General features: G+C 53.9%; 3 protein-coding genes across 6 annotated transcripts in view; 2 read left to right on the forward strand and 1 right to left on the reverse strand.

Annotated features, from left to right (window-relative positions):
• Nucleotides 1-27,413, forward strand: part of SELENOM (selenoprotein M) — a 45,219-nt gene that overhangs the window by 8,333 nt on the left and 9,473 nt on the right. The window lies entirely within an intron of this gene.
• Nucleotides 5,762-21,631, reverse strand: INPP5J (inositol polyphosphate-5-phosphatase J). Of its 4 annotated transcripts, none has more exons than XM_053993946.1 (12): nucleotides 21,024-21,631; nucleotides 20,088-20,198; nucleotides 18,504-18,612; nucleotides 17,799-17,915; nucleotides 17,552-17,727; nucleotides 16,875-16,986; nucleotides 16,363-16,472; nucleotides 15,875-16,064; nucleotides 15,529-15,666; nucleotides 15,091-15,183; nucleotides 14,753-14,857; nucleotides 5,762-5,845 (listed from the first exon to the last, which is right to left on the reverse strand). In XM_053993946.1, exons 1-12 carry the CDS (start codon nucleotides 21,629-21,631, stop codon nucleotides 5,777-5,779), a joined length of 1,938 nt encoding a protein of 645 aa, XP_053849921.1. In that variant the 3' UTR covers nucleotides 5,762-5,776. The 4 variants fall into 4 exon arrangements, with proteins under 4 accessions (XP_053849921.1, XP_053849920.1, XP_053849918.1 ...); XM_053993945.1 differs by lacking the exon at nucleotides 5,762-5,845 and adding an exon at nucleotides 13,535-13,899; XM_053993943.1 differs by lacking the exon at nucleotides 5,762-5,845 and adding an exon at nucleotides 13,808-14,615.
• Nucleotides 10,744-13,429, forward strand: PLA2G3 (phospholipase A2 group III). The gene is made up of 7 exons (XM_053993947.1): nucleotides 10,744-11,173; nucleotides 11,247-11,379; nucleotides 11,449-11,583; nucleotides 11,690-12,153; nucleotides 12,255-12,384; nucleotides 12,495-12,629; nucleotides 12,793-13,429. Exons 1-7 carry the CDS (start codon nucleotides 10,744-10,746, stop codon nucleotides 12,992-12,994), a joined length of 1,629 nt encoding a protein of 542 aa, XP_053849922.1. The 3' UTR covers nucleotides 12,995-13,429.

Genomic DNA, 27,413 nt, shown 5'->3' on the forward strand with positions numbered 1-27,413 from the left:
TTAAGAAGCACCTGCCTAATGAGAAGATGTCAAGGGGACAGTGCTGGGTCCTTAGAGGTGCATGGTGATAGGACAAGCATTGATGGGCACACAATAGAACATAGGGAATTCCAGCTGGGTACACAAGAGAGAAAAACTACCATGAGATGGCTCAGGTGCTGGAACAGGGCCCAGAGAGTCTGTGGGATCTCCATCCCTGGAGACACTAGAAGCTCAAGTAGAGGAGAACCTGAGCAACCACTCCTAATGGAATCTGTTAGGAGTGGGAGGCTGCTCTGGAGACCTCTGAAGGTCCCTTCCCACCTACACTGTTCTGCACTGAGCAGCAGTGATAGCACAGATTTGGCAAGAAAACTTGCAATAGACTTCAATAAAACCAAGTGGGTGACCACAGCCCTGCCCACAGCTGATACCAGGTGAAAGAAACACCCCATAAGAAAGGGAGAGGAGGACAGAGGGTTGGTGTGCTAGAAGGTAACTGATGACAAACCCAGCCCACCCTCCAAATTTCTCATTGTACTCATTGTGTGGGAGGTTTGTTTAGGTCTGTTTGGAGGATACCTTGTAGGAGTCTACTAGGTGCACAGAGCAGATGTCTTCACTCCACCTCACCCTGAGCAGTTCTGGCAAAGTGCAGACATTGTCTGTCCATTGTCCTGAGGCTGTTGGGGGCAGACTGTGGAGTCCCCTCATGGCCTGCTTCCACAGTCCATCCTGCTTTTCCAACTGCTGGGCTGGTGAAGGATATACAGCAGGACAAGGCACTTGGTGAGGCAATTGGAGAACAAAGGACAAGCAGGAAGTGTATCGCTGGAAGGTTCAAAGCAGTGGCAGTGAGAAACCTATGTGGAAAGAAAAACTGTCTGGCTTGCAGAGATTTAGGTACTCATAGGCACAGATTTCCTCATCTCTCTGCAACTATTGAAACAGAGATTTTTAGAGTTAGGTTAACAAAATGAATTAAGCATTTATAATTTAGCTTGTAGAGTTATGTGTTGAATTTTAACCTTTTACGTAAGCAACCTCTGCCTGGTACAAAGGGCATAGGAAAATGCAAATTTCTAGAGCTTCTTGCATAAAGAACAATACCAGAAGAGGCAAAGAACCCAGATAAAGAAGCTCCTCTGTCTCCAAGCCTATCAAGACTGACAGACCTACTCAGATAAGCACCAAAGGACCAAAAGCGCACGCGCAGAGAGGAAAAGTTCAGCCATGAAGAAGACCACAATCTTCAGCCTCAGGACCACCGAGAGACCCCCGTGCGACCACCACAGCAAACCACGCGTGCCCAGAAGGGCGTGGACTTATTTAGCATGAGAGGCGAGGACAGGCGGGGCCAGGGGTTGAATATGCATGAAAAAGTTGTGCAATATATTACATATGGAACATCTTTAAAGAATAAAGGTGTGGGTCAGACTGAGGCTCGGGGCACAAGTTTTGGAGAGCTATCTCACTTGTGCCGGGTGCTGACATACATACCCACTTCATAACTACCCCAAGCTATGGAGTCTATTTATTTATTCCGCGTATCGCTTCACTATGACAATGCATCAGGCAGGGTCTGTGTTTCCAAACAGCTTCTTCACAAAGTAAGTGGATTAGCTTGGAAGGGACCTCTGGAGGTCTTTGCTCCAAGCCCCTTTTCTCAAAGCAGGGCCTTCAGCGCTGATGCGACAGCATGGCTGGGTGCCATTCCCTGGCAGAATGCAGAGCTGCTGGGCTCCCACACAGCGATCACAGCGACCCACGGCCAGCGGACAGTCCCTCCCGCGGGGACGGGGAGCCAGCTCTGTCCCCGGGCTGCAGGAGCCTCCCAGCCCGCAGGGGGCGCTGCACGACGGCACCGCGCGGCCCGGGCGGCTCGGCCGCGCTCGGCCCGGGGAGTCGCCCTTCGCCAGTTCGTGGGCCGGAGGGAGCCTTGTCTGGACCGGGGGGGAGTGCTGTCCCCTGGACAGACTGGCACAGGTGCGCGGGGCCTTTCCGCTTCTCCCGCAGCTCGACCGCGCGACAGCGGGCCTTGGAGCCAGTTCTGGCCATGGATTCCCTGCTGTGGCAGCGCCGGGAGTCCAGCTTTGGCCTCCATCCTTCTGCCTCTCCTCCCTGTGCCAGGTTGGCAAGTGAACTCCAGCTCCGAGAATCTCCATGTATGAGGTCACCTGAGGGGTTTCTGCCCTGTGCAGAATTTGGCCGACTTGGTAAGGCTTCTGGTGGGACACACTGGCAGGAAGGAGTCACCACTTGCTGCCCGGACATGCCTGCAGTGAAAGGGGAGTGCTCTCTGCCAGAGCTGTGGTTTGTGCCTCAGTCACCACCTCAGCCTGAGGACCTGATAGATTACATCATTACTAACTGGAATGTGAGTGGAATCAAATCTGCTCACAGCTTCTCCAGTGTTCCTGCAACAGAACTCGGGAAGCCCATGTCCCTGCATAACTCTGAAGTACATCGTTGGAAGTGGAGGTGTATGGCAATGCTTGAGGGTTTCCTCCTGTGTTTTGATTTGTGCTTTCCAAGAAAAACGGCCAGTTCTGCTTTGACCGTGATGTGAATCCAGAAGAAATTGGTGAAAATCTGCCCTTTTCCTTTCCTGGAGAACTTCTGGCCACAGGGCACAGGAAAGGTGACTATCAGCCTCAAGAATACTTCATGAGGCAACTGTGCATGTGGTGTGGCCACATGGTAGAGGCAGTCCTGAAGCTTGAGAGCCTGTGAAGCTGTTCTGGTGCTCCAAAATGACTGATACGGACACAAGGATGATTTAAAGCGAAGTTGTAGGTGCTATGAGTATCCAAAATAAAAATATGCAGCCTCCTGACCAGCACTGCCTTTTCTTCAGGGATGCTCCAGGGGCAGATTTCTGGAAGAGCAGCTGGATTTGCTAATTAACTTTGTTAGAAATGAGAAGCTTGACTCAGCCAATATATCAAGCAGCAATTCAATTTATTAATTAATATGGTAACATATGAGCAAAGACAGCGCTGCGTACAGTGGTGGGGGTTTTCCCCTCCGACTGCACACCGATTGTTGGGCTGGCTGGTATTTAGTGATCATATTCATGCATATTCATAAGCTTTTCTCAGCAGTTTCTATCTCCAATTTTTGACATCAAAATTCTATACTTCAGGATCGTAAATCTATGATGGTGATGTTTGGTTCCTTTCCAATTTCTATACTCTATTGTGATCTATTCCGGGTTTCAATATCCTAGGATGTACATCCCAGGATATGTGTCCCTGATTGTGGGGTCCATCTTTCCTGATGTGGGGTCCAGCTTCTATTTTCTAGGACCATTAATTGATGGTAGTGATGTCCAGCTTCCCTTTTCGAAATCATTAATCAGCAACGTTGATGTCCATCTTCCTTTTCCAGGATATTTTCACCATTTTGTTAGGAGCTTGGGATAAGCTCACTTCCCTCTTTTGTTTAAATCCTTTATACATTCTAAAGCTACAGTTTAAAATCCTTAATACAAAGCAACATTCTAAAGTTATAATTCAAAAGTTCTTATTACAAAACAGCTTAAGACTTAATTACAAGAAAAAAGTTCTTATCAAAAGGCAACATTCTAAAGTTATAATTCAAAAGTTCTTATTACAAAACAGCTTAAGACTTATAATCGTTAATTGCAAACAAAAGACTGGTTCAAAAGCCTTCTTCCATGCTTTCCTCAGTTGTTTATTAGAACTCATCTTTATAACTGTCCCATGGCCGTGTTCCACACATTTCACAATTACAATTACACAGGTTACCTTTATTTACCTGACACAAAACACAACTTTGTATTTCACAACTTGGTGGTTTTCTAGGCCAGATCCACTCCCCAGCCTGCTGGACTCCCTGGGCTCCTGCTGCTCACAAAACTTTGGTGCTTCTGTAGTCACCATTCCTGATGGCTGTACTGGACCAGGCATAGGCATGTTTTGTCTCAATCATTCTGATTTACAACAGGAAAGATATGATTGTAGGAGAGAGTCCCATGGAGGTTGGGCAGTGCATTCTTAATCAATTTTCTGCTTCCCCCTGAGTTTCGTGCTCCATTCCCTCCTCCAACGCACTTCCTGCAGGAGGGCTGAAATGGCTGGCTGTGAATGCATGAACAAAACAGCACAAAGAGTCAAGTTTACAAAAAGGCTTGTACCAGGTTAACTAGAAAATAAAGTGGATTGGACCCACTGACTGTCTTTTCCCTCCTTTTTTTTCACTTTGTCTCACAACCCCAGCTCTGGACCACCCATGTGGCAAGACCAAAATGGGAGCTACATACTGATTATAATCTTTGTTCTCTTTCTCCCTCTTCTGTATTTATTCCTCTCCTGGGCAAAACACATTTACCATATTTCACCCCATACTCTGTACTGAACTTCCTTGTGCAAGTGGGAAGTTTATGGAAATGCGGCTTGTTAGGCAGCACCTTGTGAAAGTGTGTAATAAGAATTTACAGGCTTGTTGAGCAACACCTTTTGAGTCTAAGCAGTGGGCTGGTTGCCAGAGTTACAGTGACTGTACAATGAAACATAGGAGTTCCTGACGTGTTCAGTGGCTTTGTTCAGCCTGGTGAGAATTTATGCTGAACATCATTCGCCTGACCAGTGGTTCATGACAACAGCAGAACAGTGCCAGGCTACCATCTTTGGCCAGGGGACAAGGAAGCTCCCAAGTCCCAGTTTCCTTTGCAGAATCCCTTGTGTCAGCAGCATGCCATGTCTCTAGGACTCACTCCATGAATTGCTGCTCTGTTTAACTGCCCTTCTTTGTTACTGCTGACAACCTTTAACAGCCTGGGATGCAGCTGGCCTCATCCTGCTGCTGGCCAACATCTGCAAAGGCTCTGTGATGTGACTGTTCCTGAGGCTTGCCCTCCGTAAAAAATTGTTGGAATTCCTGCCTTGTGTCTAGGCTGCACTACAAATGAGAGCCAGGTAAGCAATTTCATTGGACTGAGCCAGAAGAAGCCCAGACCCACTTGCACAGACTCAGCTCCAGTGGGGAGGAGAAATTCACTGGGGCCCAAGGCCATCTGAAATTAGCTGCTTCCTTTACCAAAACCAGGGAAACTGGCTTTACTGGGAGATATGTGGAGTTCAAGGAGGAATCCTCAGGTTTTTAAGTTTGTCCTGCACTCATACCTCTTTGCTGAGCCATACAGTGATGTGGACATGGTGTGGATGCTGCAGGCCGGGATGCACGGGTTGCAGCCCTGCCAGTCCCCATGGGGTACTTGGGGTGGAGCTGGCTGCGTGCAGGGCCCTGCTGGGAGTAACAAGCACACACGTGCTGTGGCTTGTTCTCCTGACTTTGCAGTAAATTATTCACCCAATGCTATACACACTTCCTGTTTCAGGCACCCAAACCTTCCCATCATTTGTCACAGGAAGAGCTCAGTCACATCTGTTGCATACAATGGGAAGGAAATCTGAAGCATGTAGGAATTTTTTCTGTTGTCAAGCTGCTTTGGTCCCTTCATCTCATTCCTGAAGAGATGGTAATACCAGCCCACAGTTTTCCTTGGACATTGAAAGAAAAGCGACTGTGCTCTCCAGAAATGCCTCAACTCCATGAACTTTTCTCTCCCCAGCATGCCAGCCCACAGCTCTTGCCAAGCCCCCACACATGCTGGGAAGGGGGTCCCTGTTCTGAGTTGCTTCTCCTCCTACTCTTGCTAAACCCAGCTCCTGCTGATTCATCACTTACCTGACCTTCACTTGGAGTACAGTGATATGCACCAGTCAGGTACTACTCCTTGCAGAGTTGCTTCCTCCTGGGTAGTTCCCATAATTTAAAGGGACGTGTTCACCAGGGCAGTAAAACCAGGTACTCCCAGGATCACAATGGCATGGGGAAATGCCTAGGGATTAAGGGAAAACAGAAAATTGTAAAAATTTCCTCCTACCATCAGTAGGAGGAAAGTACCATCCTCTTACAAGGAACCTCTGTACCTTGTAGTGGTTTGGGGGTGCTTTTCTTTGTGTTCCTTAAGTCTTGGGGCTTTCTGTATTTTCCTGTGGGCAAGGCTGGTTATTTACTGCTGGAAGCAAGGCCCACCCCCTGGCTGAGGGTGGAGGTTGTCTAGTCCCTGGCTCAAGCAGGGTCACCCAGACAAGGCTGCCCAGGGCCTTCAGGGTGCTCTATGACTCTTGGAAAAGACCTTGAGGAGGCTGCAGCTATGGCTGAGGACCCAGAGCAGGAGGTGGCTCCTGTGAGCTGCAGGACCTGGAGATGTGCAGAGCCTGACCACCTCCATCGTCTCTACAGCCCAGCCTCACACTGAAAATAGCTGATGGAGCTAGCTCTGCTTCTGCAATGAGAATCTGGCAAGAGAGAAGAAAAGTCTGCCCCTGCATTGTAAACACGGGTGAACCCGGTGGGAGGAAACGATGATGTTTGACTCTAGTTTAGAAGGCTGAATGATTTCTTTATTATGACTATACTAAATACATTAATATACTATTTAAGGGAGATACTAAAACTACAAACTTACTTGTTCTAACTACTATATCTAACTAACTCACAACTCTTGACCCTCTCCTGACAGTCCAGACACAGGTGGATCTGATTGGCCATCAGGCTCAAACAATCTTCATTAGAATCTAATTAAGCAATCACCCCAGGTAAACAATTCTCTAAACACATTCCACATGTGAAAAAAAAAAGAGTAGAAATAGTTTTCTTTTTCTTTCTTCTGTGCTACTCTATGAAAAAATCTTGAGAGAAAAAGAAATGTGCTTTCCACAGCCCTGTAGTCCCTTCCCCCTATAAAATTAGACAATATATCCTAGAGGGATGGCTCTTTCCTTAAAGACCTCTGGGCAGATGCTACATGATGACAACCAGCACAGCCTTCCCAGAGCCTGGGGCCAGGCACCTGGGCTGTCTTTGCTCATGGGCACCAGTGCCACCCCAGCCCGAACCAGTGCTCTCCCTAGAGCCAGGACTGCAGGGTGCAGGTGAGTTAAGCCTACCACAGGCTAGCCAGGAAGCAGGCAAATGCCACGAAATCAGCAAAAGAGCCTGACTCTCACCACATCCCAGTTCCCACATCTCCATCAGGCTGATGGAAAGCCTGAGTAGCCTGATGCAGCAGGCTGGGGCACTTCTGGCTGCTGTGTGATGAGGGTCCCAAATCATGCAAGTGTGATAGGGTGGCACTGGTGTGGGGTCTTGGTGCCAAAGGATGGGATCCAGATGGGATAAAGATGTCACATGGGGCCACAGCTTGACCCACGCTCTCCTAGGCAGACAGGTGGTGGCTGTGTTGGTGCCAGCCTGGGGAGTGCCCACCAACCACATGGGGTTGAGGGACTTGTGGGGCATGCCAGAGTCCACAGGAGCCCTCAAGGGTCTCCCCAGGTCTGCAAAGTACTTGAACTGATAATCTCAACTCAGGCATGAAATAACTGCACCATTCCTTTGCTCATTACAGCTTGAATTTTGTCTTCCAACCTTCACAAGACATTTTCTCTTATGAAGTTGTTTCCCTGTTCTGTCTTTCATGTTGAGAGCCATGGATGCCCTGGATGCTCTATTGCTTCCTTCCACAAAGCTGCAAGTTCCACCTTAGATCAGTAAAAAGCAGAGAGGCTTATATCCAGTGCTGCAGCAATTCCTTTTCCAGAAGGCAGAGCTGTGCATCTCCTCCAAGGGTGCCTGTTCCCAGGTGACACAAGCAGGCCAGTGGCATGCGTGATACACATACAAGAGGGAGCCAGTGCTGCTGGCTGGCTGGGACAAAAGACAAGGCTGGACATGGGGACATCTGGGGGTGTGTCAGCACTGAGACATGGATGAGGCCCCAGGTCTGGCAGCCACTCACAGCCTGGTCATCCAGCAGTGCCTGCAGGATGTCTCCATAGGAGGCATCACCCCAATGCCCATGCTGGCCTGGGGAGTGCAAAAGGAGAAGAAATGAGTCCTGCCATGACTCAGAGTTCAGGGCAGATAAAGTCTGATTTCTCCTCTTCTTCAGCCCAAGTAAGCCTAGCTCCAGTCCTGACCAGTTCAGCAGCCTTTACCAGCCTCACTTCAGTATGGGATCTTTCTTGTACTGGGGAGTCCCAAATGGAACATGGCATGCAGAAGAAAGGGGGAAAGAATTGCTTCACGAGCCCATTTCTGCACTCCTGCTGACCCAGGCTGGGACCCACTCCCCACCCTCACTGCATGGACCATGGGTGCTGGCATCTTCACCAGAGCTCAGTGCTCCCCCACTGCAGGCTCAGCCCTGAGTCCTTGGGAGCTTAGCCGCACACTGGCCTTGTCTACAGCCTTGAGCCACGTCAGCAGAGCTGGGTGCAGGGTTGGCAGTGCTGCCTGTTGGGTTCGGTAGCCCAGTGCTTGGCCCCACATCCTCATTGTCCAGCCAGACACCAGCCTTGTGCCAGCAGCTGGCAGCAGGGCAGTAGCTGCATGATTACACAGTGGGGAGCTCTGCTGCAGGGCCAGCCCTGTAACCCACTGGCTGCTTGGGTGCTGAAGGCCAGAGCATTAGGCATCCCCCCTTATCCCCTGTTATCTTCCAGACAAACCCAAACTGGGTTTTCTGTCTCTCACGCAGTCATCCACTTGTCAGCCAAGGCTGTCCTGTGCTGCCCCGTGGATCCCTCCCTGTGGGGCCCCACAGGGCTACCAACACAGCCCAGGCACAGGGCAGCCCCAGGGTGCTGGGCATGAGGGGGCACAAAGCATGCACAGGGCAGCCCCAGGGGCACTGGGACATAAACACAGCACAGTGTGGCAGAGCCCATGGCAGGAGGGCTCTGTGGATCCCCATGGGTGGAAAGCTGGTTCTCCCACATCTGGGGTACCCCCGAGCAGAGCCCTCCCCCAGCCTTGGCATGCCAGTCCCACCAGCCCTCATCCAGCTTCATGAACACAGGTCCCAGGACAGGGGAGACCTTTGTGACACATGGGGTGATGTCATGGGTGGCGCACAGCAGACCTATCACAGCCATAGGGTGGACTCTGCCCTGTCTGCAGTGCACTGCTGTCAGGGAAATCCTGATAAGGTGAGATAAGCCTACACTGCCAAGCCCCATCCATCAGGCCCCAGTGTCTCCCAGTTAGAGTTAGGGCACATGGGGATCCACAGACCACCTCCCCTGCCCCCCCCCCCCCAAACCCCAGCAAGGCAGAGCATCAGCCTGGACTGACATGACTCCAGACTAGCCCTGGAAGAAAAAACAGACCACAGGAACCTTCCTTCCTTCCTTCCTTCCGCACTTCCGCACTTCCTTCCTTCCTTCCGCACTTCCTTCCGCACTTCTGCACTTCCGCACTTCCGCACTTCCGCACTTCCGCACTTCCTTCCGCACTTCCTTCCGCACTTCCTTCCGCAATTCCGCACTTCCGCACTTCCTTCCGCACTTCCTTCCGCACTTCCTTCCGCACTTCCGCACTTCCTTCCACACTTCCTTCCACACTTCCTTCCGGACTTCCGGACTTCCGCACTTCCTTCCGCACTTCCGCACTTCTGCACTTCCACATTTTCTTCCTTCCTCCCTCCCTCCCCTCCCTCCCTCAGGTAGAGAGGTGCACCTGGACTTCAGTGGGCCAATTCTCCAGAGCAGGGCCAGCATCCTTTTGGGATGCAGCAGGATTCCCAGACACACAGGCCACCCTAAACAACGCTTCCCTGGGCCACTGGGGCTCTGGGACATGTGAAGCTCTGCCCCACAGCCCAGCTACCCTCCCAAGGTATTTCCAGGGTAGAGAGATCCTGATTCCCAGGGGGATATTGTACCAGCATAAGTTGTGCTACCAGCTGGAAAGCAGCTCTGCAGGGATGGACCTTGGGATCCTGCTGGGCACCAGCTATGCAGAAGCCAGGGATGTGTCCTCATGGCACCAGGCAAAGCTGGGCAGGGAGCACCAATGCTGCTCCAGCTGGGATTACCTGGGCAAGGCACAGATATGCTGGGGTGAGTTCAGCAAAGTGCCGTGATGGTGGTGGAGTGACTGGAGCACCTATACTGTGTGGGGTGGCTGCAGGAGCAGGGTCTGCTGAGGCTGGAGCAGAGGAATTTTGCAGAATCCTACTAATACACAGGCAAGGAGGGTGCAAAGAGACAAGAGTTCATCTCTTCCCAGTGATGTCCAGTACTGGAACAAAATGCAATAAGCACAAACTGGGGCATGGGAGATTCCTTTGAATATCAAGAAACACCTTTGTACTGTGAGGGTCAGGCCTCAGTACAGGTCACAGCAGGAGTTGCCCTGGGGGGCTGTGGTGGCTCCATCCTCAGGGATCCTCAGCTCTCAAACAAGTGTGATGCTGGGCCACGGGCAGCTTCTGCAGAGGCTGGACAGGACAATGCTCTGTGTCCTGACTGCACACAGTGGACGCTTGAGCAGGGACATGGCTACAAGCCTGTGCGGGGCAAACACATGGTTGGGCACGCACGGCACATGGTCGTACACTCACACACGTGTGTACACGTGTGCTCAAGGTGAGTGTGCAGACACCTGTGCACACCTGCACACACACCTGCATCCAGAGTCGTGCACGTGAGAGCACACTCATGAGAGCCCAGGGAGAGAGCGCGTGGGGTGGGGTGTGTGTAGCAGGGGGTGCCCGGGATGGGGGTGGTCGCCGGGATAAGGAGGAGCCAGGGCTGGGGACCCCGGCTGCGTCCCAGCGCTCTGCCCCGGGGCGGGGCGGGGCCTGCGCGACGCGGGCCAATCAGCGCTGGGCCCGTGGGGTTAAAGCGGGGAGCGGTGGGGGGGGCGGGGGGCGGAGTGGTGCGCGCAATGTGGGCGCGCGCGCTTCTGGCCTGCGCGGCGCTCTGCGCATGCGCGCGCGCTTGGCTCGGCGGGGCTGCGTGCGCGCGGGGGGCGGTGGGCGCGGGCGGCGCGCGGTACGTGGCGTTCCTGACCGCCGGCACCGGCACCGGATCCGCGCTGGTCGAGAGCGTCTGGGCTGCCCCTGGCCGCCTCCGCGCCTGCTGGGCCCGCCGCGATCCGCGCCTCGCTCGCGCCTTCCGCGCGGCCTGCGAACAACACCCGCCTGCCGCGCCCGGGGCCGCGCTGCGCCGCGCCCTGTCCGTGCTGTGGCGGCGTCGTGCCGCCTGCACCGACCCCGTGCCGCCGGGACCGCAACGCCGCCGCCGCCGGGGCTGGACTCTGCCGGGAACGCTGTGGTGCGGCGCGGGGAACTCGGCGGGGAACTGGAGCGAGCTGGGTACGGAGCGGCGGGGGGTGGCGGGAGCACCCCGTCTCCCTCCGCGGGGCCGCGCTCATCGGCCCCTCCGCAGGGCTCTTCCGCGGTCCCGACTGGTGCTGTCGCGAGCACGACCAGTGCTGGGCGCAGATCACGGCGCTGCAGTTCAACTACGGCATCCGCAACTACCGCCTGCACACCGTGTCCCACTGCGATTGCGACGCCAGGTGAGCCCGGGGCCTGAGGAAACGGGAGGCTTGGGGACCCCACCCTCCTCACCGGTTCCCTGCCCGCAGGTTCCGGCAGTGCCTGCTCGCCATCAACGACACCGTCTCCAACATCATCGGCGTCACATTCTTCAACCTGTTGGAGGTGCCGTGCTTTGTGCTGGAAGAGAGCAAGGAGTGCATCCAGTGGCACTGGTGGGGCGGGTGAGTTCCCGGGGTGCCCCGGCCCTCAGCGTGCCCTGCACGGCTGCCCCCTCGGGCACTGGCTTAGTTATGGTGTGCAGGACCTCACAGCACGTGGTGTCCCCAGGTGTGAGCGTTATGGAGTAGTGCCTCTGGCCAAGATGGTGCAGCAGAATCAGTACCACCCCAGCCTACCAGCAGAGGAGAGGGGCAGCCCCACTATGCAGCCCTCGGGCAAGGGAAGGAATTTCTCTAGAACAGGGCGTAAGCGGTTTCGACAGGAACTGAAGGCAAAGCCTGGGCGCCGCCGCCAGGCACAGAGACCTAAGACAGCCCAGCAGCCAAAGGGCCCAGGTACCACTGCCTCGGCCAGGGACAAGGCTGAGCTCACAACCAGGCACCCAGCAGTGCAGTGGGGGCTAGAGCCTGGCCGTGCAACAGCATTGACAGTGTCAGGACAGGATTTGGTTGGAGCAGAGCAAGGAGCTGGAATCTCAGCACATCCTTGGTATGGCAGCCTTGGACCCAGCCCAGCCACAGTGCTTTGTGGAGCCACCCCCGTGCCAGCTGTGGAGGGGCGCAGGCAGCAGGGTGAGCTGGTACTGTGGGCAGCATGTGCACACTGCAGCTGGGGTGGCCCAAGACCTCAGGCTGGTGGGGTCATGTGCCCATTACCTCCCTGCTCTCCTCAGGCCCGGGCAGGGGTTGCAGGTGCAACAAGCACCTGGGTAAGTGTGACCACCAGATTGCACCTCATGAGGTGAGGTACCAGCTGCACAACGTGGACAGCCGGACGCTCCTCCACTGCAACTGCACGCACAGGTGTGAGTCCAGGAGGAAAAGGGCACTGTGTGCATACAGTTGGGGATCAAAGGAGGTGGGATGCCTGCCCTGGCCAGCACCTGGTGACACACGCTCCCCTGTGCCTGCAGGCTGGCACGGTGCCTCCACAGGGCAAGGCACTGCAGTGACGTGGACATGGCTGCCCTGGCTGACCGCATCGCCATGAACTGCTTTGTGCTAGAGCTGCCTGCTGCCTGCAGCCCAGGCAGGGGGTCACAGCACAGGTAAGTGGGGAAGTCAAGGGGCCAGGGCCTGGGTGGGGCAGGAAACTGGTAGTGTAAGTGTTGGCCCCTGCTCCGCTGTGCCACAACCAGGCTGCAGAGCAGGGTCGGTGGATGTTGGTGCTGCAGGGTTACATTGATGCTCACAGCTTTGCTTTTCCAGCAGCTGTACCATGGTGACCAGGGCTGTACTTGTACCTGCACGGCAGCTCAAAAAGATTCTAAGACGCTGGGGCCATCTGCGTGTGAGCTCCAAGGCCAAGCATGCACACTGGAAGACACATGCCAGGGGAGGAACCCGCTGTGAGCAGTGCCAGCATGTCATTGTAGAGCAGACACCAGCTTGGCCCCACACAGTGCTTCGATGACACCCAAGCAGTGCTGCCTTGGGGAGGAAGGGGAGGAAGGTGCACTGTACAACAGCTGCAGCTGGGAGCTGCTTGGGGTCTGGTCCTCAAGTCAAAGGATGGCACTGAGCATGGCTGTTGGCATGACAGCATGGAGCTGGGACCACAGCCAGAGCAGGCAGAGAAACTGAGAAGCCTCTCAAGGAGCTGCCATCCATGACTATCAAAAGCAAGGGGAAAGAAAAAGGAGGGCTCAGAAACAAGGAAACCCATTGTCCTTCCCTGGTGTGCTCTGGGGCAGGGGGGATGGCAGGACATCCCACCCCTAGATTGGTGACCCTTCAACTGAGGGGCCTGAGCAGTGAGGTGCAATCCTGACCCTCTTGCCCAGGCAGGGTAGGAGGGCTGGGGTCAGTACCTGCATGCAGCAGAAAAAATAAAGGGTGGGTGGTCAGAGCATGGTGTATGGTGCAAGAGTTGAGCCTGCTGTCCCCTCTTGACACTGTGGCCCACACCCCAGGGCTGATCCTGCCCCTAGCAGTAAGCACAGTGCAGCTGGGGTGGGCAGGACCATTTATTTTGTCACTTGCACTATGTTCAGGATGAGGCACAGTGGTAGAGCAGGGAAGGAGCAAACTTTGATCTCCAGGGTACCCTGTGGTGGTCCTTGCTCTGTGCCTATCACCATTCCTGCCAGAGCCCTGCCCTGGCCTTTTGTGCTACCTCAGGTGTGAGGCCAGCACTCCTCCCGTGGGAGAAGAGTGCTGCACTTGGAAGTTCATAAGGGGGTTCCCCAAACCGCATTAGACCAGCTTTGCCTACCCTCCCCTGTGTGCTCACCTTGCAGCCCAGGGCAGGAGCTTGGGCTGGGAACAGCAAGGGGGAGGTCCTCTACCTGCCAGGCACACAACAGGGGTGAGGAGTCGCTGCAATAAATAAGGGAGGGAGTGTCTTGGCAGGGAAGTGGCACAGGAAAGCACACAGCAAGCGCGCTATGGGGAGGAGCAAGGGAGCCACTGCATCAGCGGCCCATGGGACAGCTATGTCTATCCAGTTCCTGGGGGCTGTGCCCCTCCTTTGGGGAGGGGCCACAGCCTGGGGGGCTGGTGGGGCTCATTCTCTGGCAGGGATAATAGCCCTGGTCTGTGCTCTCCCGCCGCCGGCCCAGGGCCTGGTCAATCATCTCCAGGCGCAGTGCGGGCAGCAGGCCCAGATTCCGGGGGTCAGCCCTGGCCAGGGAGCTGTCAGCAGAGACACGCTGGAGGCCACTTTGCTCCTGCACAGTCTGGTAGAATGAGCTGCTGTCTGGGCTCTCAGCTGCCTGTCCCAGCTCCTTGCTTTTGACTTCATGGTGCACCAGCTCCTCCTGGGGCAGATGGATGGTGGGAATATTCTTAGGGAGGCTGCAACGGCTCTGGGGTGAGGGGCTGCGGCTTGTACCCCTGTCCCGGCTTGATGGCCGCAGGATGAGGCCCTGGAACTTGGCCAGGCTGGGGCTTCGGCTCCGGTGACGTTTCATCTTGCCCGGGCTGGGACTACGGGATTTGGGAGCCAGGAGGACAAGTGTACTGTCATCCTCTTCTGAGCTGCTGCCTGAGCTGTCTGTAGAGCTGCTGCCCTCCTCTGACCTGGGTAGGGAAATCTGCACCCCTGCATCAGCACTGCTAGCTGACCCTGGCAGGGGACTGTTGAGTACCACACCAGCTGGCCTCCCCCATCCAGAGATACCACCCCCCCCATATCCATCCCCCTTCACCCTCACCTCTTGGCTGTGCTCACCTGGAAGGGCTCAGTCACACCAGCAATGCTACTGGAGGTGTTGCTGTAGTATCCAAGGATGTACTCGCCATTCCCCTTGGGCAATGCTTCCTCAGAGAACATCACCTGCAGCCCAGAGACACCTGATGGGTTGGCACAGGGGTGTCCCCCCTGCCACCTCACCTCCAACCCCAGCTAAAAGCACAAATCTCTGCTGCCAATACCATGAGCCTACCCCATACTTGGCAAAAAGCAATAATGAGGTGCCTGCCTCCCCCACTCAGGGGCACAAAGGGGCCATTGTGTCCCCACTGTGGGGCAGAAGTGCCAGCAAGACAGCAGGGCTGGCCCCAGCTCACCTGTGCACAGAGCTGCTTCTCCAGGCAGCGCTCCCCGTCATCACTCCTGGCCCAGACATAGGACACATAGTCTTTGGGGTGCCGAAAGCCCACCTGTGCACAATACATAGGACAATACAAGTGAGTGGGACAATATGAGCCGCACTCGGCACAGTTACTCTTCAGTCTCCTGCTCAGCCCTCTCTCCTCACAGAGGGTGACCCAAAGCTGCCCGCTGCAGGTGTACCCTGGGGCCCTGTGGGGCCCACAGAGCAGGGGGAGGAAGGAACCGCTGGACCAGAGCCTCCTGAAGCAGGACCACATCATGATGCCAGGGAAGGGAGGGCACAGCTGCATGCCCTCACCATGTTCACTGGTGGGGGGTAGCTCAGAAGGGACCCCGCAGTGCTGTGCAGCGCTCCCCACTCCCTCCAGCCCCAGCAGCCCCCAAGCCCCTACCCGGTAGAGTCCTATCCAGTCCCAGGAGCTCCGGTGGAAGCCAACAGCCATCTTGTACCTGACAACTGCTTGCTCAGGCCTGCTCCACTCGTCAGCCACATAAATCTCAACCAGGGGCTTGTCCACCTTGGAAGCAAACTGTCAGAGACAGGTATGTCTTGAGAAAGGGCATGACAAAGAGCTGCCTCAGCTGCCCAGAGACCCAATGCATATACCCACAGCAGCCCCCAGTAAGAGGCAAGGCAGCTGAGCTCACCAAACTGAAGTAAGCCCCCCCCCCACAAGACTGGACATCCCACCCCTGCAGCTCCTGCCTGTGTTCCCAGCAGCCCTGGACAGTGCTCACCTGCACGGCAAAGATGGCAGCTACTGGCTTGTGGTCGCTGATGGTGTATTCCATATGACTGCAGTAGCATAGCTGGCTCACTGACAGCACACTCTGGCTGGGCCCGTGCCCACCTGTGCCCAATCCCTTGCTGGGAGGTTTTATCTTCCAGAGGATGCGGTCAGTCCAGGCAGGTTTTCGCTTCTTGGCACTGGCAGGGCACAGAGGGGCATCTCTTGCCTGGCAAGGGCAGTGGGCTCTGACCCATACTGCCTCCCCCTGGCACTACAGTACATGTGGGCAGAGGATGCAGCTCATCTTGGCACTCAGCACAGCTGCAGGGACAGACCTGTGCTGGCACCAGCACTGCCGTCACATCCCAGTCCAGCCAGTGCCTGCCCCAGCATGGCTGCTCTCCCCTTCTGTCCACACCAGCACCTGCACTGGCTCTGAGGCCCACAACTCCTGCATCTCTCAGCCTCACCTCATGCCCAGCTCTGCTCTCCTACCTGCTGTCATACTTGTTGGTGCCCACATCGAACTTGAAAGTGGGTGGGAAGTTCAGGGGTCCCTCCTGGAAGCCTCTGAGAACAGGCCATGTGCTTTTGGCAATGTTCAGCTGTGGGGAAGAGAATGCATCAAGGAGCACAGCAAACCCCATAGCCAGACACCTCCACAAATCCTGCCAAGATCTCCCCACCCTCACACATTGTGACATCCCAGTCCCATTCCTGCCAGCTCCCACAGCTCTCAGGGTTTGTCCATCTATGCCAGCAGCTAGTCTGTAGACTCAATGCTTCAGCTCTTCTTCACACACTCATGAGGGAAGTGTGCCCAGATCCATCCAGACTGACCTGGGATTCTGCTGTCCCCTCCTCCCCCAGAGACATGAGAGCCAGGGCCCTTTGTGTCCTACGAGTTGCAAGAGGACATGCCCTGTCCCACAGCTGCATGGGCACTTTTGGGAAAGTCAATCACTGCTAGGGGTCCAGTGTAGGCTGGCAGCATGTCCATCCCTCACCTGATCCTTCTCCCAGAGCTGGCTCAGGACATTGCTGTCAATGGCGTACTTCACAAAACAGATGTCCAGGCTCTCGATGCGGAAATTGAGGTCCCCAAACCAGAACACAAGGCTGTGGATGGCAGCAAGGACAACAGGCTGGAAGGGCTGAGGCTACCAGAGCCAGGGACAGCAGGGGTAAGATGTCCCCAGCCTGGGGGCAGCCTTTAGCCCACAGCACAGGTGCTCTTGGGAACACTGGCTCAGGTCACTGCTCAGCCAACAGCCTGGCCAGCTGCCAAGATTCTGTAGGTAGGACCAAGTACCATTAGCCAAATGGGCCAGACTTCCCCAAGCTGAAACCAGGGGTGGAAATTTCCACAGTGAGGCACCATTGGATTCAGATCACAAAGCCAGGACACAGGGGCAGAGCTGGCCTCTCTGTCTGACTGGTCCCAAACCCCAACAGTGCTAGTAAGGTTGGAATTGTACCAAGCCCTGAATGTGGTGAGACCAAGACCCCTCTATAAACACCTACCCCACTATGCTGACCCCATGCTGCGCCAGCTCTGCAGGCAAGACCTAATCTCCAAGCTGTGCTGGGATGCTGGGGAGACCCCAGACCCTACATGGAGGTGGTCAAAGACTGGGATTGGCACTAGAGCCCAGACTGGGGAGCAAAGTGGTGGGGTACGCACTCATGGTCCAAGATGCCGTTAGCCACGGGCCCCTCAAACTGCTGCATGTGCAGTATGGTGGCAAAGTCCTCCTTGCGCTGCTCCGCCTTCTCCAGGTGTGCTGGCAAGTGGCAGTTCAGGAAGCAGACCATGTGGCCGAAGATGGAGAGACGAACACTCACCCCACCCTTGTTGCCCTGCACCAAGAGGATTCCATGACTCCTTGGGAAGCCAGCCCCTTGCACTCTCCCCCCACGGCCACACTCACCCAGTATCCCCCCAGCCCTGTCCTGGTGCAGTCTGTCTGGATGTCCTGCAGGAAGGGCAGGTGGTAATACTTGGCAAACACCAGCAGGATCACACCTTGCATCCGCACTGTGCTGACCTGGAATTTGAGCAAGGGCTGGAGTAGGATGGTAGAGAGCCTGGGGACAAGGGGACAACTGCCCCCACTCCAAGCCATGGGGCAGCACCTCCACCCTTCGTGTGCCACTCCATCCCACAGGTGACTTAACAGCTTATTTTATTCAGAGATCTGTGCATACTCTCCTGAGCACTGACAGCCAAACCTGAGCCTCAGTGATGCTGGGCTTACATATGTTCTGAGGCAAATGCCTTGGGGAGCTGAACCTGTCTGGAAGAGCTGAGCCTGCCCTGAGTCTTGTAGGCTGTTGCCAGCAGCACCAGCCAGTTCCTACATTCACCTCCTCACCCTGGTTCAATGCAGGGGGCAACATAAAGTCACCCCAAAGCACCAGAGGGGAAGCATAAGTGCAGGAAAGGCGGCTGGGTGGCACAAGTCAAACAACTTGCTGGGTGAGGTGCAGCAGTGGTCCCTGCTGCCTGGATGGTTGCAGGCTGTCCCTCCAGCCAGCTCTCCCACTGCACCTCCCTCCCAGCTTTCTGTTCCTGTGTCCCACCTGCCTGGCAGGCAGAGAGAACACCAGCAGCCAACTCCTTTAGGACTCCTTACCAGGATGAAGTGGAAGGGGCTCAGCACATCCATGAAGAGTTCACTCCACTGATCTGTGAAGAGGGCATCCTTCAAGCGCTTGTTTATCTTGGAGTTTACCTCCTGCAGCCTGAGAGGAAATGTACAGGTCCTTCAGCCACACCAGGAAACCATCTATGTCCCAGTTAGTGAGAACTTGGGAGAGGTGCCAAAGCACAATGCTGGACAGCAGGACAGGGTGGAAGGGTAGTTCAAGGGAAGACACTGATTTTAGAGCACAAACCAGCCATGTCCTTGCTCCAGTGATTCTGGGCCATGTGGTAGCAGGAGGCACAAGTGGCCCTGAATCCAGGAGGCCTTAGCCTTTCTAAAGCAGAAGCAGTTAAGCTGCACAGGGTTGAGCAGAAGCCTAAAGCCCATCTCTGTGTGCAAGAGGGGCTTATTGGGCCTTTCAGTCTCTACAGAGAAGTCATATCCCAACAGCAAAAGGTGTCCAGATGCATTCAAGCTGCGTAGCTCAGAGCAGCAGCAACCAGAAAGCTAATAATGCTCCTCCCAGCTCGGCAATTAATAAAGAGAAGGAATAATGTCCACAGAGAACAGCACAATCAGGAAACGTCTTGCCCAAAAATATCAAGCGCTTAGAGCACAAGGACACAGGTCAGAGGAAGGACACAGCCAGGCAGAGATGCCAGGAAGTAAGGAGTAGCAGGACACCCTGACCTGGCCAGAACATGGTCCCAGCAGGTCCCTTACTATCAGCTACACCCCTCACCCCATCCATCCAGCTCAGGTTGACCCCTGCCACCCACACAGATCCATTCCACTGGCCTGCAGGGGACTGAGAGGCTGGCTCCAACACAACGAGCTGGCTCCAACATAGCTCCAGCAGTGTGTCAGTCCTTACACCACTATGCCCCTGCAACTGGGAGCTCGGGGGGCAGTCCTGAAGGCAGATCCAGCTTTTCCACCTCATACCTACAGGAAGAGGCTGCTTCCTGCTCCCTGTGCAAAGACAGCATATCCCTGGCCTTAGGAGGAATTCACACACCATTGCAGTCCTCAAGGGACAGCCACCTTCACCTCACTAGCCTCACCACAGTGCTGTGGTACTGCCCTTTCAGCAGGTCTGTGTACCAGGGGCATGGAGCCAATCCAGCCTCGGGAGAGCAGCAGATCTATGCCCTTGATGCCTGCATACCACATGCAAAAGCAGAGGAGGAGAATGCTCCCAGAGGACTTGGCCAGGTGAGTCAAATGCCTTGAGAGGCCTGACCCAAGGACTGCAACAACTCACAGCAAGAGCAGGGCTAACTTGGCCCAACATAACCAACCTCAGGCTTGATGAGTATTCGAGTCTAATCAGTACTCAAGGGTTTCAGTTCCTCTCAGCATTCCCATTTTACCAGGAGCTGATTTTCCATCACCTTTTCTGACATGCTATCATTTATGATGCACACCCCTCCCTGCTCCTCATGCCCCAGGGGAGGCTGGGGCTGCAGCTCATCCATTCCTTATCCCCCAATGCTTTGGGGATTCCCCAAAAAGGGGATTCGCCAGAGGGGGAGGGGAAGGAAAAGGGGGAGCTGCACCTCATCTTCTTACCCAATGGCGATCATATCCACATCGTTTGTCTCGCCCGTGTTGAGATGCAGCAGGGACGTCACATCATTTGGGGGCATGGCTGTACCTACGTTCCAGGTGACCACTGTGATGCTTGGGAGGACAAAGGAAGAACAGGCTAACACAAAGGCTCGGAGGGGTTCCTTGTAACCCTGTTCTGCCCCCAAATCCACCAAGGAAGCTTTTTGCTGGCAACAGAAGTAGCCAAGGCTGAAGCTTAGTCATGGCATATACACCAGGTCCTTAACTCCCGTATGAGAGAGACAGGTCCTTGCCTCTAAGATCCCCCAGGATCTGCACCTGAAATTCTAGAAACCAACACAAAGAGCCCTCGTTTCCATCTCCACTAGCTGACACAGGCAGGCTGTGAGACAGGGTGTCTCTGGAAAACCGCTTCCCCCGCCTTCCCCAGGAAGGCTCAGGCTCCCGGGGAAAAAAAGGACCCGGATCTCAGTTCCCAGCCCTTGCCAGCCACAAAGGCCAGGGCAGTGCATGTGACAGCAGTGCTGCAACCCCGCAGCGGTGTCCTTCATCAACGCAAAGCCACATCCGTTACAACACATTAATGCCATTGCGCAACGGGCACCAGCAAAGGGCCCGCAGGCTCTTTTGGTAGTGACAGGAGCCTCAGTCACAAGGGAGACGATTCAATAGGGAAGGAGAGCAGCACCACGCTAGCCCCAGTACTCGGGGATAGCCGGGGCAGGGGCAAGGTAGCACTCACTGCACAGTCCGTGTCTCTGTCACGATATCCTGCACGAACAGTGGGCACCAGACATCCTCACTGCCGGGAGCTTGCCTGCAGCCCCGCACCCCAATCCTGCTGAATCCGCCACAGCGAGAAGAAGGGGCACAGCGGGTGCTGCTCCCACGGCACTGCGAGCCCCGTCCCCGCGAGCGCCCCGCGGCCCCACTCACCGGAACGCGCCGTCCTCCGGGGCTCGTCCCGGACAGTCCGCAAGCAGATCGCAGACGTCGCTGGGGCCGAGACGACCGAGGGGCCGGGCGAGGACGGGCAGCTTGCCCGGCTCCGCTCGGGGGCTCAGGCCCGCCCACCCGCCGGCGAGGAACTCGCTGGACGCAGCCTTGGGAAGCCTGGGGGCGCGAGGCACAGCGGGGCCCGCCCAGGCCGCGATGTGGTCGCTGGACTCCGCTTTGGGCAGCATCTCCCGCCACTCCGGCGGAGCCGGCGCGGGGAAGGTGACCCGGCCGGGCGCTGCCGGGGACGGGGGGCTGCCCGGGCCGGGGGACAGCAAGGCCGGCAGCGGGAGACCCTCGGGCGGGGTCTGGGCCTGGGACCGCTCCTCGGTTCCTGCGCGCCGTGGGCAGACGTGCCCGAAGCCGTGCCCGTCCGGTCGGGAGCTCCTACGGCCGCCCGAGACGCCGCTGCCGAGGAAAGGCGTCGCCGAAACCCCAGCGTCGGGCAGGAGCCGAGTCGCGCTTCCGCGGCCGCGCGGGGGGCCGGGTCGAGGCCCCGCGCCGGAGGCCGAGCCCCCGTCGGCGCTACCGCGCCGGGCCGGGTCCATCGGCGGGAGGACACCGGAGCGCCCCAGCCCGGCCCCGCCCCGCGCACCTTGCGGCCCCGCCCCGTGACGCACTACACAGTGACGTCAACGCCCACCACCTGCGCGGCACCTTAAAGGCGCAGGAGCGACCCCGCCCCTCGCTCACCTGCCGCCCCGGCCCGCTCACGTGATGGCCTGTGCCTCGCCTCCTTCGCCTCTCGAAAGCCTTTCCTGGCGTGTGCGCGCCTGCCCCTTCACACCTATCCTTGCAAGTGCACACCTGTTCTTATGCATGAACACCTGTCCTTGCACACCTGTCCTTGCTCGTGCACATCTGCCCCTGCAAATGAATGCCTGCCCTGGTGCATTACTGTGTATATGACTGTTCACCACTGCAGCTGTTGTGTCAGCTTGTGCCAGATATTTCTGTGGTCTGCTGCAGAGTGTTTGCATTGTTGGTGAGCACACACACTCTCATGCAGCAGTCTGTGTGTGTGTGTGTGTGTGGTTGTGTCCAGCTGCGTGAGTATTTACATATGGGCTGTGTGTGCTGCATGTGCATCTCTGCATGTTTATTGGTCTGTGTGTGCAGTACTGTGTGTGCAGACGTGTGTGTGCAGCTCTATGCAGCTCTGTGTGTGTAGCTGGGGGTGTGTGTGTGTCTGTGTGCACATTGTGTGGCATTGTGTGTAGGTGCTGCTGTACCTGTGTGTGGCAGTGCCCATGTGCTCCACTGAAGCACTTTGTACAGGCAGGTCTGAACACCTGCACTCAGGGTGCACACACACATACAGGAGTCTGGGTGGCAGGTCCATCCTCATCCTGTGCCTGCTACAGTGTCTGGGGAAGGCTGGAGCTTGAAGAGGAGGAGGACCCTGGTGAATTAAAGAGCGAGGCTGAGGAGGATACTGGTCAGAGAGTACAAGATCCCTGGGTCCCCATGGGACTCCGTCAGGAGCCAAAGGAATGTAGGAAGTGGCTCCCTGCCATCGTGGAGGGGCATTTGCAATGATTTGTGATCAATGGTGGCAACTGGGAAAGGACTGAGGAGAGTCAATGTCACTGCTCTGCACTGGACACAACACTCCAGGGATGGCCTCATAGGAGCCTCCATGACCTCCTGTGGCCTGCTGACAACAACCCGCAATGCAGCTCAGGATGTCATTCACCTGCTTTGCCCTGAGGAGATGGTGAGCTCATGGTCAATGAGGGTCAGGGTGTGCAGGGTTGTGTGGGGTGTGTGTGTGTGTGTGTGTGTGTTGGTATGTGCAGTTGGTATGTATGTGTTGGTGTGTGGTGCTGGGGTGTGCGTTGCTGTCATTGGTATGCATTGTCTCTGTGTCGGTCAGTGCAATGGTGTGTTCTTTGTGTATGTGTAGTTGTTTGTGTGTGTTACTCTGTGTGTTGGTGCTGTTGTGTGTATTGCTCTGTGTGTGTTGGTGTTGTTGGTCTCTGTGTGTTGATCTGTGCTCTACTGGTGTGTGTTGCTCTGTGTGTATGGTGCTGTTGGTGGAGGTGCTATTGGTCCGTGTGGTGCTGGTCTGTGCACAGTGTGTGTGTGTTGGTGTTATTGGTCTCCATGTGTCAATCTGCACACACTTGGTGTTGCTGTGTGTGTGGTGCTGTTGGTGTTGCTGTTGGTCTCTGTGTATCAGTCTGTGCACGGTTGGTGTGGTGGGTTTCAGTGCTGGCTAAATGCCAGGGCAGCTATTAGAATGTGGATATTCTCAGTTCAGTCAGAGAGAAAAAGAGACATTTCTACCAGGCTGGGCCTGGGACAGAGTTGGAAAAGAATGTAAATAATTCATTATCTCTCTTGTTGTTCACATTGTTTATAAATATGTTCTGCCACCGTGCGTCATTCAGAGCGCACCAATAGTGTGAGATGTTTTTACTTTAAGACCAATGAAATTAGTCTGCATGATGTTCTCTATAAATAGAGCGGTGCATTTGAAATAAATCAGTTTTTCTTCTCACCTTCTAACTAGAGTTCTTCTGTTCCTGTCCTGCCTCAACGGCAACATTAGAATATACTTATTAATTTCCTGCTGTGACATAGAATTAGGAGGAAGGCAAAGCAGGCTTAAAATTTGAAAAGGATATAAAGAAAAGTTTATTAATAGTGACTACAAGAAAGAATAATAAGAATTCAAATAAAACTTTTAGAACACTTCTCCCCCCTATAACCTTTTCTTTCTCTCTATAAGTTTATTACTTTTAGAACAGTCTTTCTTCCATTTACTTAGGGACAGAAATCTCACTTGTTAATTTATGAAGACTGCTCTATAAGAAAACAGTTCTCCTGTGGCTTTGAATTTCTATTAATAGTACTCGCCAGGAAAATCTGCAATTGTGAAGTCCTTCCCATTTTTTCACAGCTTTTCCCAGAGCTCTGTTTATGGGTCATGCCAACTTAGGGGGTACTATTTTAAAGATGAGCTGTTTAAGAGCAAAGATTCTCTTGATCTACCTTTGAAATAATCATTTCTGGGAACAGAGGTCTTCTTTTCTCCCCGGGAGCACAGGGTCTTCATCACTCTTTTCCCTCTCTGTTTAAACTTCTTATGGGATCACAGCTACTTTAACATCTGCTTACTTTAACATGGAAGCCTTTGCTAGGTATCTACCATTTGAACGATTCATCTCCCCATATTTTTCAATGCATTACAGGGAAAAAGAGCCTGATGTATCAATTATATTCCTCTCCATATCTTTATAAGAGGATTTTCAGCCTTAAACTAAAGGCATCTCTTCATCCTCCCGTCTGGGACTTCACTTCTTCTTCACTGACCTCAGTGTCTTCAGGTTGTTCTTCTATGTGTTTGCACTTTGTCCTTTTCTCTCACTCGAGGAAGGCACTGAAAGAGTTAATATCTGACCCAGGGCCTGCAGTTGGTTACGTGACACTGGGCCCTGTAGCTTGCAGCCGGAGCTGCGGCTGGGCTAGGGGGCAGTTAGGATCTCAGCAGCAGGGGCTGATGGCTTCTCCTCCCCCTGCCCGGTGGTTGCAGGTGAACCTCAGTGTTATGGACAAATTCAATTGGGGAGGCTAATTATAGATAAATCAATTAACAAGAATTTATTAAGCAAGCGGTATTAAGCAAAAAAAACAGCGCTGGGCAGCCGGGGAGTTTCCACTCTGCCACGGCGCACCTTCCCCCTTTGACCTTTTTGGTTTTATAGTCCCCCCTCTTTTTCGGTTGACGTATTTTCTCTCGATGTACTCTGCGCCGGTGCAATTGGTTGCTAGGGGGTCCTTTTTCTCTCTGCCCTTGGTGGTCATAGGGATGAAGGCTCCTTATCTTCTTTGCCGGTTGTCCTTGGCCTAAAAGTTAGCTTGTATATAGTTAGTTACACAGTCTTCTGTGCTAGCTGCATTTGCACAATTCTTAAGCAGAATACTTGTTGTTTATCAAACCACCCCCCCCCTTTTTTTTTCCTCTTTCTCTTCTCACAGTCTGAAATTTTCTATTCAGTTTAAATTCTTATTTTCTTTCAATGTTCGTTTTAATGAACAAAGACCTTTTTATTACAATCCCTCCTCTTTCTCTTTACCAATTTGTTCATTAAAACACTTTAACTCTTGGTGGCTTAAGACCAGGGTTTCATCTACTTCTGAGTCCCTGGGCAATGCTTCGTACCTCTCCCTAATAAGCATTAGATGAGCTGCCTCTAGTCTTCCTTTTACAATGTCTATGATTTTATTAAAAATGCAAGGTCCGAAAGTTAAACCTAGTAACAACAATATCACAGGACCTGCAAGTGTTGATAGTAGCGTGGTAAGCCAAGGGGAGCTGTTGAACCAAGTCTCATACCAGCTTTGCTGTGACTCTCTCTCCCTCTTTCTCCGTTGGAGGCCTTCCCTTAGTTTAGTCATTGTATCTCTCACAATTCCCGTGTGGTCTGCATACACACAGCATTCCTCCCTAAGGGCAGCACATAATCCTCCCTGTTGCAAGAATATTAAGTCCAATCCTCTACGATTTTATAATACTACCTCTGACAGGGATCTTACAGACTTTTCAAGGGCTGAGATCGACTGTTCAATGCGGGCTAAGTCTTCATCTACAGCAATCCTCAAGGAATTAAATTCTTGATTCTGTTTTACTAATGATGCCACCCCGGTGCCAACACCTGTTCCACCTACAATCATTAGGGTAGCCACTGTCAAGGCTGTGAAGGGTTCCCTTTTTGATAAGTGATGTTCAGAAGTGACTTGAGCATTAAACACATATTCCTCAGGATGATAAATGATTTTAGGGACTATTACCACTTGTATGCAAAACTCAGAGACTTCGTTGAATAGGTCAAGAGCAATACAGGGTGTAAGCCCCCCTCTGGAGCATATCCATTTAGTATTTTTGGCTGGAATCAACCATTTTGCCAGGTTACTCCTATGCTGTGCTTTACTGACTGTTTTACACAAATGTTTCTTTTGCCACGGGACTCTCCCTATGCATCGTCCCTTTCCAGTTACTGCTGCTAACGTTATCCCTTGGGTTTGGGGGTCTTTCCAGTTACATTGTGGCGGATTGCTCCCATTAACTCGCTTGGGTTTCTCATTGAGCCCTACTGCCTCATAGAAAGGAGGTTTAATATCAAAGCACAGCCAGCATTGTTCAGTAATGTTAGGTCGTGTTACATTGAGGACTTGGTACGCTGCCTGCATAAGTTTCCAAAGGGTACTTTGCTGGGGATCCGGGGTCGGGAGTATGAGGGTCCCGTTTCCGGGCATTGTGGTGTCACTGGTCCCTATAGCTGTCTCGGTTAACTTCTCCTCAGCAATTACAGAGTTAGGGCCTATGGGTAGAGGATCATGTGGTAGGATTTCCTTTTTTATTTGAATGTACCCTCCACGATCCTTACCCGGTTCCCAACACCTTACTCCCCAAGTTTTTCCTACCAGCCATCCTGGGTCCAGGGGGTTGAGCACCTGTATTTTCAAGGACCTACAATTCCCCATATACAGAATTTCTCCTTGAGTGCCATACCATGGAACTTTGCATCCTTTAGGATACCATGAGACCTGTAAAAATTTATCTGGATGGGTGACAGCCCAGGCAGTTGCTATGGTTTCACAGCCCCAATATCCACATAGATATTCCCCAGGGTAATTACAATATCCCCTCCCAGGATTGGAGCTAGGACACCAATAGATAGCGTGGAAGTCAGGTTTACTCCATCCCCACACAGAGTTCACCAAGTCCTCATTAGTAACTAAAAAAGTAGGCGCTACAGTGGTGGCATTTTGCTTAACAACTTTCCCTTGGTCTATTTTGGTCAGAGTCCAATTAAATGGCTGGTGTGCATAGTCCCCTTGTACAGGCCAGGTACAACATATAACTAATATGTACAGAATTTGCCAGCAAGGGTGGAGTCCAAACCGCCCCAGAACTTGATTATCATTATTTCCCCCTTCCCGCTGTTTGGTTTGACATGTTATTGCCGGGCTCACCTTTACCCTTGGGAGATCAGTACCCTTGAGGCAGTTCTTGAAATACCTTTGAATTGTCCCAGTTTGAGGGCTTTTTCCTCCACTGCTTCTTATCCCTCTGCCTCGCTCGCCGACCCGGTTGCTTCGAGCCGCGAGGTGTACCATCTTCTCGGCAGCAAGGATATTCTTCAGGAGGACCCTTACTCTGTTTTTGCTGCCTCTTTTTGAATGATTCCCAATTCTTATCCTTCACTTGCGGTGAATTACACTGAATTCCAGGTAAAGTCTTCAGGCAATTCCCTTTTATAATTTGAACAATTAGGGGAATTGGTTCATTAGAGTGGTAACAACAATTTTCAGGCCTAGCCC

The sequence above is a fragment of the Vidua macroura genome, chromosome 18, assembly GCF_024509145.1.
Source record: "Vidua macroura isolate BioBank_ID:100142 chromosome 18, ASM2450914v1, whole genome shotgun sequence".
NCBI classification, from domain to species: Eukaryota; Metazoa; Chordata; class Aves; order Passeriformes; family Viduidae; genus Vidua; species Vidua macroura.